The 10,506-nt window shown below is 34.6% G+C and overlaps 1 protein-coding gene across 1 annotated transcript; it reads right to left on the bottom strand.

The window, feature by feature from the left end:
- Positions 1-2,197: 2,197 nt before the first annotated feature.
- LOC145587697 (GPI-anchored protein LLG1-like) lies at positions 2,198-4,656 on the bottom strand. Its single transcript, XM_081644395.1, has 3 exons — positions 4,228-4,656; positions 4,063-4,119; positions 2,198-2,822 (listed from the first exon to the last, which is right to left on the bottom strand). Exons 1-3 carry the CDS (start codon positions 4,301-4,303, stop codon positions 2,452-2,454), a joined length of 504 nt encoding a protein of 167 aa, XP_081500521.1. The 5' UTR covers positions 4,304-4,656; the 3' UTR covers positions 2,198-2,451.
- Between the last annotated feature and the right edge of the window lie 5,850 nt (positions 4,657-10,506).

Here is a 10,506-nt window from a genome sequence, read left to right on the forward strand (position 1 = left end):
TTTGTATAAATACCCATTTTTAGGGTAATTAGGAGTATCAACTATTATTATACTCTATTAATTAGTTTTTAGCTCTCGCTTTCTCTCTCTTAGCTTAGGGTAGGGTTTTAAGGATTATTAGTCTCCATAGTTAGGGTTTTAGAGAGAGAAAGTGAGGAAAATCAAAGAGAAATTGTGGATTTTTTATTATCAACTAGTGACAAAGAGGATTTGAAGATCTCCATACATCAATCAATGAGCTTCTCTCACTCTCTCTTCTCTTATTTTATTGTTTGTTGGTTTTGTTTATTGTTTTTTATTATTGTCTTTGGTATTGCTTGATAATCATGTTGATGCTTGTTAATTTGTTGATTAATCTTCTTATTAGCAAGATTAGTGAGTAATTCCCCCAGTAAGGGGATGGTTGTGGTGTAGTTGGATCTTTAGCATGTTTTTGGGTTTGGAGTTGATTTGTTTGTGATTAAAGTCTTTATGTACTTGATGTTCTTCAATCTACTTGCAAGTGCACATTGTTAGTCGATTGAGGGTAAATTGAAACTAGGTGATGCGATAGTTGAACTAGCTAGATTTTTTTGTATCGATTTATACTTGATTGCACCTTCTAATATATGGTTCTAATGTGACAACATAGAGGCTATGTTAAGAGAAGCCAATTGACCCCGACATGTGGCTAGATTGGATCTATCATCAATATTCAAGCATGTTTAGTTCATGATTAATTTAATTTCATGCCTTGTTTATGCTTGAGTGAATTCTATACCTAAACCGTTTCCCTTAGTGCTTTATTTCTTGTTTTAGTGTCATTAGACTTTAGATTACTTTTCCTTATCCTGGACTAGCTTAGTTGGTGATAACATTTGGTGGTGTTTAATCGTTCTCTGTGGTTCGACCCCTATGCTTACCTTATACTCGTATTGGGTTTGTTTAGGTTGTATAAATTGTATTTGATCTAGGGATAGACAATTGACGACGCATTTATTCCCTTATCATAGGAAAACCGGTTACACACAAGGTTAGTTGACGACTCGCTGATTTCCCCTTTTTATAAAAGTTGGGATGAGTAGGAGCGGAATCGTTAGCACCGCTCTTGCTACTGACCTTGCTAGTGTTGCAGCTTAGGTCCTTCACTTTCTCCAGCTCACGAAGAATGTCCTGGTTATTAGGTTCGACCTTGCTGCGACCTTGGCTGCCTTACCAAGGTTCTCATAAGCCTCTTCTAATCGGTGAGCTTGATTTCAGCTAGGGTCCTTCTATAAAGAGCTTTGACATTAGTACTATCAAGCATAATGACTAAGGAGTAAAGCTCTTCAATTAGTTTGTTCATAGTCACGGATCTTTAGAGCACAAGCTGCAATAGCAAGATTCCATAGCATAACAGTGTCATCTTCATCCCTTAGTAAACCAAAACATAGAAATGTCGTTTATCATACTTAGCCTCAGCACGTACATACAAACTCACCTTCCTTTACACAAGCATTACCCTCCTCTTTCAAGACCTTGGCTTGATTATTATAGATGTTTCAAGGGTAATTATAAGTAGCGAAATTATAAATGTTTTCATCATAATCATCAATCAAGTGAGTGAGCATAAGGACATTAAGTAATGTATGGCAATCCATTTAACCGCTGCAAATGATAAGGAGGGCTGAAAAAAACAAGAACAAAACCCTTACATACAGACTCTTAGTTAAACCATAGAAGCCACAAGCTAAACAATCACAAGGATCGGCGGCCAGGTTGTGAGCATCTGATCAACAACAGTTGGGTTGTTGACAACGATGAGCGGATCACCACTAGCCGCGAGCACGGTGTCGAATTCAAAAGCAAAACACACTGCCTATTGGAGTACAAATCTTGAACTTGCTCCAATGATAAAGGCTCGCCGCGACCGAGGAGTACGACCCACCTGCACAGGTCGCTGGCAGCCTTCCGCACTGCTGCTGGGGGCTGGGATTTGACTAGGAAGAGCAGAATCAAATCAATGTTAAGACAGATACATGCAACAAAGTTTGTAGTCATAATCAACCCTTAAATTGTATGAAATTCCCAACCATTCATGATACATTCTGAATTGCGGGAAAACAAAAAATAAAAACAAAATAAAATACATTGTTAAATCAATTAATTTGAAGTTTGAATTCTCAGTGGCTAGTGGAAAGAATAATTTAACTTATACATCTCATTCAATGAGCTGGTATACTGGGACAATTACAAAAATAAATACATCAACAGAAATGACAGCCCTCAAACAGCTCATCCTGTTATACAGATTTAAATTACATAAAGAGTCAATAAGAATATGGTAAACATACAGTTGATAGTACACATGACAAAAATTCTACGTGAAAGCAATATTTTCCGATCAGCAACCTTAGACTGAGATATTACTGAGATGGTATCAGAAAGAATGAACAAACTATAAGACAGGCAATGGTGTCAGCACCTCGGCCTTCAGAATAAACAAAACAAATATATCAAGGAGGTAGCCAATATCACCAACACAGGCGACAAAATATTGGCTGTGTGAGCACTGTTTGTTTTTGAGTCTTTTGACACTGCCTTTGTTGAGTTTTCATCACATTCGAGGCCGTTTTCGCCCTCTTTGCATTCATTTGCAAAAATGCCGGGTGGGTATTTACCAAAGAGATTTATGTAGCTAAACATAGTACTTGCACAGTTATTAGTGAGGTCATTAAGGTCGTCTGCAAAAGGGCAAGCAAACTCCTTGAAGGCCTTGCAACAAATATCTGCTGGATACTTTGGTCCTTTGCATTTGTCAGTAATGCTGGTGTAGTTTTGACCTTCAAAATTTATCGGGCAATCTGCACATCACATGAAATAGATTAACTAAACAGAGCAACTCGTACAAAATCGTCCATTAGATTGTATGTTTTGCTCACTTCATTAGTACGAGTAGTTCACTCCAACCTATTTTTTTCGAATGAATCCCCAAGAGATAATCTTGTTATATTATCTATTTTCCTGGCCAGATCAATTATTGACATCACTACCCAAAGACGATAAACACACATCAATCAATTGTTTTTAATATTTTGTTAATAAAAGTTTGTAAGGTAAAATTCATTGAAGCCCTCTCACGGAGCCCTAGTACAACCTACTCACAAACACAAGGAACTAATGAAGCTGTACAATGTTAAAATGCTAGCAGGAGATTGGGGTTATATAATATATCCTCTCAATCCAAACGATCTATAGAAAGAATCAATCGATGATCAGCAGCATAGATGATCACCAGATATTAATTTCCCAAAGCTCAAGCATGGTTTTATGCAACAAATCTTTAATACAACTCGCTTATCACACAATAACATATAACTTGCAACACAAAAACTACATGCTACAATATTATCTCAAATACTAGCTCAATTCACTAAACATACTTTTTCCCCCACAAAACACTAGTAAACTTCTATCCAATACAAGTATTTTCATAACACAGAAATTCTAGCAAGTCATTGCTATTTCCCATTCCTTCCATACACTAATTGAAACACTTTCTCGCTTATGATCGATATTCATTAGAAACCAAATGCTACAGACTATTGCTACAAAAATAACTGGCAAAACTAAAGTAAACTTCAAACCCTTACAGAAAACATCTTAAACAGCCTGATCTTCAGCATAATTCAAAGAAATTGTAACGACGACACGGCCCACACCAGCTTGAACATCCCAACCCCTACAAAGTCAACCTTATGCATACATTCAGCAGTAAATAGAAACAATGTGAAACCTTTATTTAAATCACTCAAACCCAACACAATATTACCCTAACGAATTAAAAATTAACCACAATATCAATCTTTGGTACTAAAATTGATATTATCATGCTTAATTTATCAGCCAAATCAAAATCCAATAACCGAAAACGTAATATCTAGCTGATCTGCTCGTTCCAGAAACAAAATCAACAAATCAATAGCCTGAAATAATACACTAGTTTTGTCCCTATCCTTGAAATTATCTAGTAATTAATTGAAAATAAATCATATCTACAACAAATCAAAACATTTGAGATTTTAAAAGATAATAAATAATTACTTTTCTGGGTCTGAAGCAAAGAGCGGCCGGTAGATCTATGAGATTCAAAAATGGCATCTGCATAAAAATAATAAAATCAGAAAGAAAAAAAAAATCAAAACCCAGCTTTAAGATAATAATTTCAATACAGTAATAAAAAAATTCCATTGCAGAAGAAAAACGTACCAGAAATGAAGCTGGAAGATGCCAAACTAAAGAGAAGCAAGAAAACGATGGAACCCAAATATCGATTTATCGACATTTTTCAAAGAAAAAAAAGTCCAGAAATATGAGCTGGTTTCTTCAAATTACAGACCAATCAATCAATCAGAAGTTTAATTGATCGGCAATAATTGATTCTGGAACTTCCTTCACCTTATCAATGGCTGCTTTCCTTTCTCTCTCTCTCTCTCTCTCTTTTTTAATTAATAAATATTTTCTGGGGAAAAAATTATGGGTTTTGTAGCTCCTCCTAAATTTGGAAGACAGGAGAGAGAAAAAGCGCGTATTAATATTTTAATGTAATGAAGTGTATCGCCTGTCATCTATTTCAACCTTGCAATTTTGCAGTCTCTCCCAGATTTTCTTTCTTGTTACTTTATTTTCATCCTTCCACGTTTAATGGCCGCCAAAACATTCATTATATTAATATTAAGAAAAATTTATAAATTACAGCCATTTAAAATTTGTATTTTGTAAATTGCAATTATTTAAAAAGAAATTGCAAATTACAGCCCAAAATTTCGTATAAATTGTAAATTGCAATCCGATTCAATTTTTTCATCGGTTTACATGTCAAAAAATCTTCGGTTAAGGTTTTAGGGGTCATTTTAGGCTTTAGAGGTCCGAATTGAGCTCGAAATTAGCAAAAAAATAACGTAAGTGTCTCATTTATACAGTTTTCCACAAGTCGATGCATATTTGTTATGCAAAACGAGACAATTATGTTTTTTTTTTTGCTAATTCCGAGCACAATTCGGTTCCTTAAGAACTAAAATGGCCCCTTAAACCTTAACCGAAGATTTTTCGACATGTAAACCGATGAAAAAAATTGAATCGGGCTGTAATTTACAATTTATACGAACTTTTGGGCTGCAATTTGCAATTTTTTTAAAATGGCTGCAATTTGCAAAATACGAATTTTAAATGGCTGCAATTTGCAAAATTTTCTAATATTAAAGTAAAAATGTTTGTTTGCTTTTACGAGCGTGCCCAAGTTACTCAATACGAATAATAGTCTTCCCTCCGTCCTTTTTATTACATGTATAATGCATGTATTATTTTTTTGGATCATCAAAATTAAGTGTCTGTTTTTATTTATAGGTTGTACTTTCTACAATATTATTCAATTTTTGATGATTTGTCATCCTTTTTCTTTTTCTTTTTTGTACTTCAACATCAATTCCCAATATTTTTTCTCTCCTAATTTCCAACCACTTTTTCTTTCTCTCTATCTCTCTCTAACCCCACATGCATATTTATACTCCCAATTATTACTTTTAAGGAATCTTTAACTTTGTTAATTACCATGCAAAATGAGAAATAGGCATATAATAAAAGGACGGAAGAAGTATTATTGTACTTCTCTAGTCTTATGGTTTACCTTGCATGAATGTATTGTTTTTTTTTTTTGTCCTTCTTCATTCTTCCTCCTCCTTCGTATCTCAACAACAGTGGCAGATATGACCTGAGTAACACATTAAACAACAAACCCAGCACCATCAACTCCACAATAAACCTCAACCCCAACACCACTACTTCGACGGCGGAATAATGAAAACCCTAAGAAAAAGATAATTCATCCGTTTCATAATAATCGCAACACTTTCACTGCTACAATTGTCAATGTTCAACTTTAACCACTTATATTTGTAATTATATAATATAAAGAAGTATAAAAGGTTAGTATTATGAAAATCATAAAGACTACTAATAAAATATTTAATATATCAACATATGTTTCATACATACATTGATAAAAAGTATAGTCAAAATAAGCACATGTATAGTGTGAGGAGGGTAGCCCATCGTTGGGGATCTTATTTCCCTTATGCCCATGATCCTTTAAAAGTCTAGGATTTACACTTTTAAGGGTGTATTAAGATTTGAATTCCTGACTGTTTGGGGGACCTTGAATTAGAATTGAGTCTATCATTACCCTTTTTTATTAGAAACCAATAGAAAGTCGCCAATGAGTTTTAGGAAAACCCATAAAGTTTGTTCATGCTTTTCTCCCATGTAGAGTTCAAGGGATATTTAGCACAAATCATAAGTTTACTCATTCCTAAATTGGTCTACAAATACCAGAAATAAGTTAGGGAGCAAGGGTACCAAGACAACATTCCTTTTGAGGGGAATTGCCCTCCTAGCCCTAGTGAGGCCTCTTTTAGCTCTACCTTTTTCACAATTTCATCGCCAAATAATTTATGTAACGTAATACCTAAATCTAAGTTAATTGATTTTATTTACACTCAATCATGAAAGGATTACATTACAACGAATGTTGTTATTCTTATTTAATTCGAATTAATGAAAGGAAAAAAAAACAAGGTTAAACAATCAGTTAATTTATTCAATTCTAGTCTTGATTTAATGAAAAAATACTATGTCGAATTGATTAATTAAAAGTTTATTTTAACGTGATCAAACAACACTAATTAGTTGATTTAGGTGATTTAAGACAAGAAAAGAGAAGTGATTTTTCTAATTGCTCGGGAATTTCCATTTTTCCTTGCTAGATCTTCATTTAGAATGCAAATGGACACCTTCTTGTTCGGGAAGTTCCAAAGTAAGAACAAAGTAATAAAAGGGTGAGTGTTTAGGATAAGAGGATTTGATTATTGCATAAATTCACAAAGTGTTACTGCTAACTTTCTGGCTATTTTTTTTGTCTTTAGAGCTCGTATTGAACCACTATTTTTATGCAATAATTGAGATTAGGGTTTCAGAGGATCTGCCGCATCAGGTGGCTTCTCGCGCAATTGAAGGATTTGCACTGCTTAGGGCCGCGTGACTTCTAATCTTGCGTGTGGCCCTTTGGTAAGATTAGGTTTAACTCTTGAGTTAGGCCTAATTTCTAATAAGGCTTAGTATAATCGAGCTTTAGTTCATTTCATTTGGGTCGAGCTAGTTAGTTTTATGTATTTAGGCTTCAATCAGTAGTCCATTGGCATTCTTCACTCCAATTCAGCACAAAAGTGGAATTATTTATCGACATAGCACTTTCTATCGGGGCAAGGGACCAAAAGTAAATGTCTACAGTAAGCCCCCACTTTGATAGAGTATAGAATAGGCGATGATGAAAGTAGTCAAGGAAATAAATTCGAGACTTATTCTGCGAAGCTCTTTAAAGATAAGGAATCTTTTATTGGTGTTGAGAATGTGGAAACTATCCTTATTAGTTTGTAAATGTTTAAGAAAAGCAAGTACCTACTAAGGCTAAAAAAGATATTTTTTGAACTTAGTACACTAAAGATTCTAAACTGACCCTTTGCAGGCATAGAACGCTTTTACAAGTGAGGGTTGTCTTGGGTGATGTCATGTTATGAAGGTATCGGGTTTAAAATACATTAAAAAAGGATGATACCCTCTTAATATGGCATCGACGGTCTAAAGTTTCTCAATCTGTCATTGAAACTTTAGTCATGATTTTAACAAAATAAAGATAATAAATAGGGGGTTTTTCGGCATTCGTAGCCTTACACTTAAATAAAATATTGACATACACTCCCGAAACAAAGATTCGATGTCCACAAGATGAAATACATGTCTCAAGACTGGAGACATGTATCCAAATCCACTAAGAGAGAGATGAAAATCCGCAACTCTCTCAGTAGTTTTGTCTACAAGATGAAAACACGTGTCTCAAGACTGAGGGCACGTGTCTAAATGGGTTCAACTCTAGTAGGGGCCACTCTTTATACAGGGGATGGACGAACACCCTTATTTTCCGGTGAAGCAAGATTGTTTTCAAGCTAACCATATTTGCATATTTGCCCAAAGGGGGTAGTCATTGCTCCAATGGTTGGCGCCCTTTGTCGAATTGTTAAGCTAACGCCTAAAAAATGATGCTACAATTTATGACAAAAGGCAGATCATGTTGCTAGCGCAATTTTACGCATCACGTACGCCATACAATTTTACGCTATATGTTCGCCATATAATTTTACGTCGTATGTTACACGTGATGAGTGCCATTTATGGCACTTATTTGATGAGTTTTTAGGTTCTTTTTACCTTCTTTTCATAGATTTCTTTCTTAATAATTGCTTAGTTTTACCCATGTTCTCTTAAGTTTCCTTATTCTCTCTTATTTTGTGATTTTGTGGATTTTCTAGTGTTTTCTTCTTCTTTTGTTCATGTAAACACCCGATTGTGTCACCCCATAAACCAAAACCAGTGATGAATACCTTTCATGTCATTTGATTATCAAACAAGGTGAAATGTGAAAAGTCTAGTGATGCGGTCGTTTTAATAAAGATACTTCTTTTTATTTTCGAAAATATTTCTTTTCGTACTCTATTTATGGAAAATGTCCAGTCCAGTTTAGTTTGGTCCATGATAAGGGTCCAATAATAGTGTAGTTGGATTAATCTCGAAAAGAGCTTTCCAACGATATATTATAAGCCAAATTCCGATGAATAATGAGCAAGTTTTGGCCAAAATACTAAATTAGGCCTAAAATGAGTTTTATATACGGCCCAATGATCCAGTGGAGGGTCCATTAATTAATATTCCTAAAGTCATTAGGATTGATTTTAATCTTCTAGAATAATCTAGAAGGTAATTTTAAATTCTAGTGGGATTAGGATTGATCATTATATCTTTCTGAAAAATAAAGAATTTTATTTGGAATAAAAACAAGTGTTTTAAAAAGATTAAATCTAATTTTAAAAGATAAGTACGAACTTTAATTAATCTAATTTAATTAGATTAAGGATTCCGTATAGATTTTAGATAACGCGTTCTCCATCGCGAAATGACAGGATCCATCGCGTCGCGATGAAGCCTGTCGCGCGGTGATGGACCTATCGCGCGGCGATGGAGCCTATCGCGCAGCGATGGAGCCTGTCGCGCCGCGATGGAAGCAGTTTTACTCCGAATCAAATTCGATCTTTTTCTGATTGTTTCAGGACTATTTTCTCTATAAATAGGGTCTTTATTTCCCTTTTTCAAAATCACCAACAATCATCAACAATCATCTAATTCTATTCTCTTCTCTCTCATAAGCTAGAAGCTTATTCTTTCTCCTTCTTTTAAGCCTAGCCTTTTTACAAATACAATACCTCATTCACGAGTTCTAGACACACATAGCCAAGCTCGAAGTTACCTTCGCCCTAGACATGAAAGGTTGATAATTTCTTAGGGTTTGGTCCCAAATCCCTATTTCAATTATTTAAATCAATCACTTGATTTAATATTTTCCTTGAAGTTACTAATGTGTGTATTGTTTTGATAAAGAGATACGAGGCAACAAAGTAAGTAATTTTATTGCTTTATTTCTTTAGCAAGCATGCTTATATTATTTTAATTCCTAGTATCATGTAAGGATTCTTTTATTGCTTTCTAGCATCATGTTTAGGTTGCATCCTATTTTCTTCTATGATCTTTATTGTTTAGTGATATGCTAGGATTTGTTATTAATCTTGTTAGTATCATGCCTAGGAATCTTGTTAGTATCATGCCTAGGAATCTTGCTAATATTATTATGCTTTGATGAGAATATTATGATGATGATTTGTTGTTTCAATATAATATTATGTTTCTTGATATATTATTGTTATTGCTTGATCACGCCCTCTCTTGCAGGTTTAAAGGGAATTTGCATTTGAAATCACGCATAATAAGATAATTAATAATTTTATTTAGGCTAATGTGGTTTTAATTCAAGTGATCCGCCAATAATAGTTTTGTTTGTGCATTAATATTCAACCAACATAGATTAAACAGGTTTAGGTTAATGTATTGATTGAATGTTAGTCAGAAAGCACACATGAATATTAGAATAATAAAGTAGAGGCCTATTTTTAGGGCAGGTTCAATCTCTTTTAGGTTGGATTTGTACCTTCATCCTCGAATATCCAGTCATGTTTCAGGACCACTATGGAGTAAGCGATCTCATGGATCGTAAAGGGGTGTAACCTTCACCCTGTGAACGGTTTACAAGTTCCTAAAACTTGTTGGCGACTCTTTTGCTCTAACTTCCTTCCCTTTGGACGCCACCATACTTAAGTGTATGATCACAGTGGGGCTCAAGTGAGGGATGTTTGAAATTATTCCCTACAGTTTTGTTTTCGTGGTTGTAGGTATTGTACAAGGTTCAAGCCTTGATATTGGTAGCTTAGTAAGTTAGAAGACGCCTTTGGAGCAAGCTTATAGCATTAGGAAAGCTTAAGAAGTAAGAAAATGGCGTGCTCCAAGTTTTAGCTTGCGCTCTCAAGCTGTGCTCGCATGAAACCATGGTGT

This window comes from Chenopodium album, chromosome 17 (genome assembly GCF_948465745.1).
Source record: "Chenopodium album chromosome 17, dcCheAlbu1.1, whole genome shotgun sequence".
Lineage (NCBI taxonomy): Eukaryota > Viridiplantae > Streptophyta > Magnoliopsida > Caryophyllales > Amaranthaceae > Chenopodium > Chenopodium album.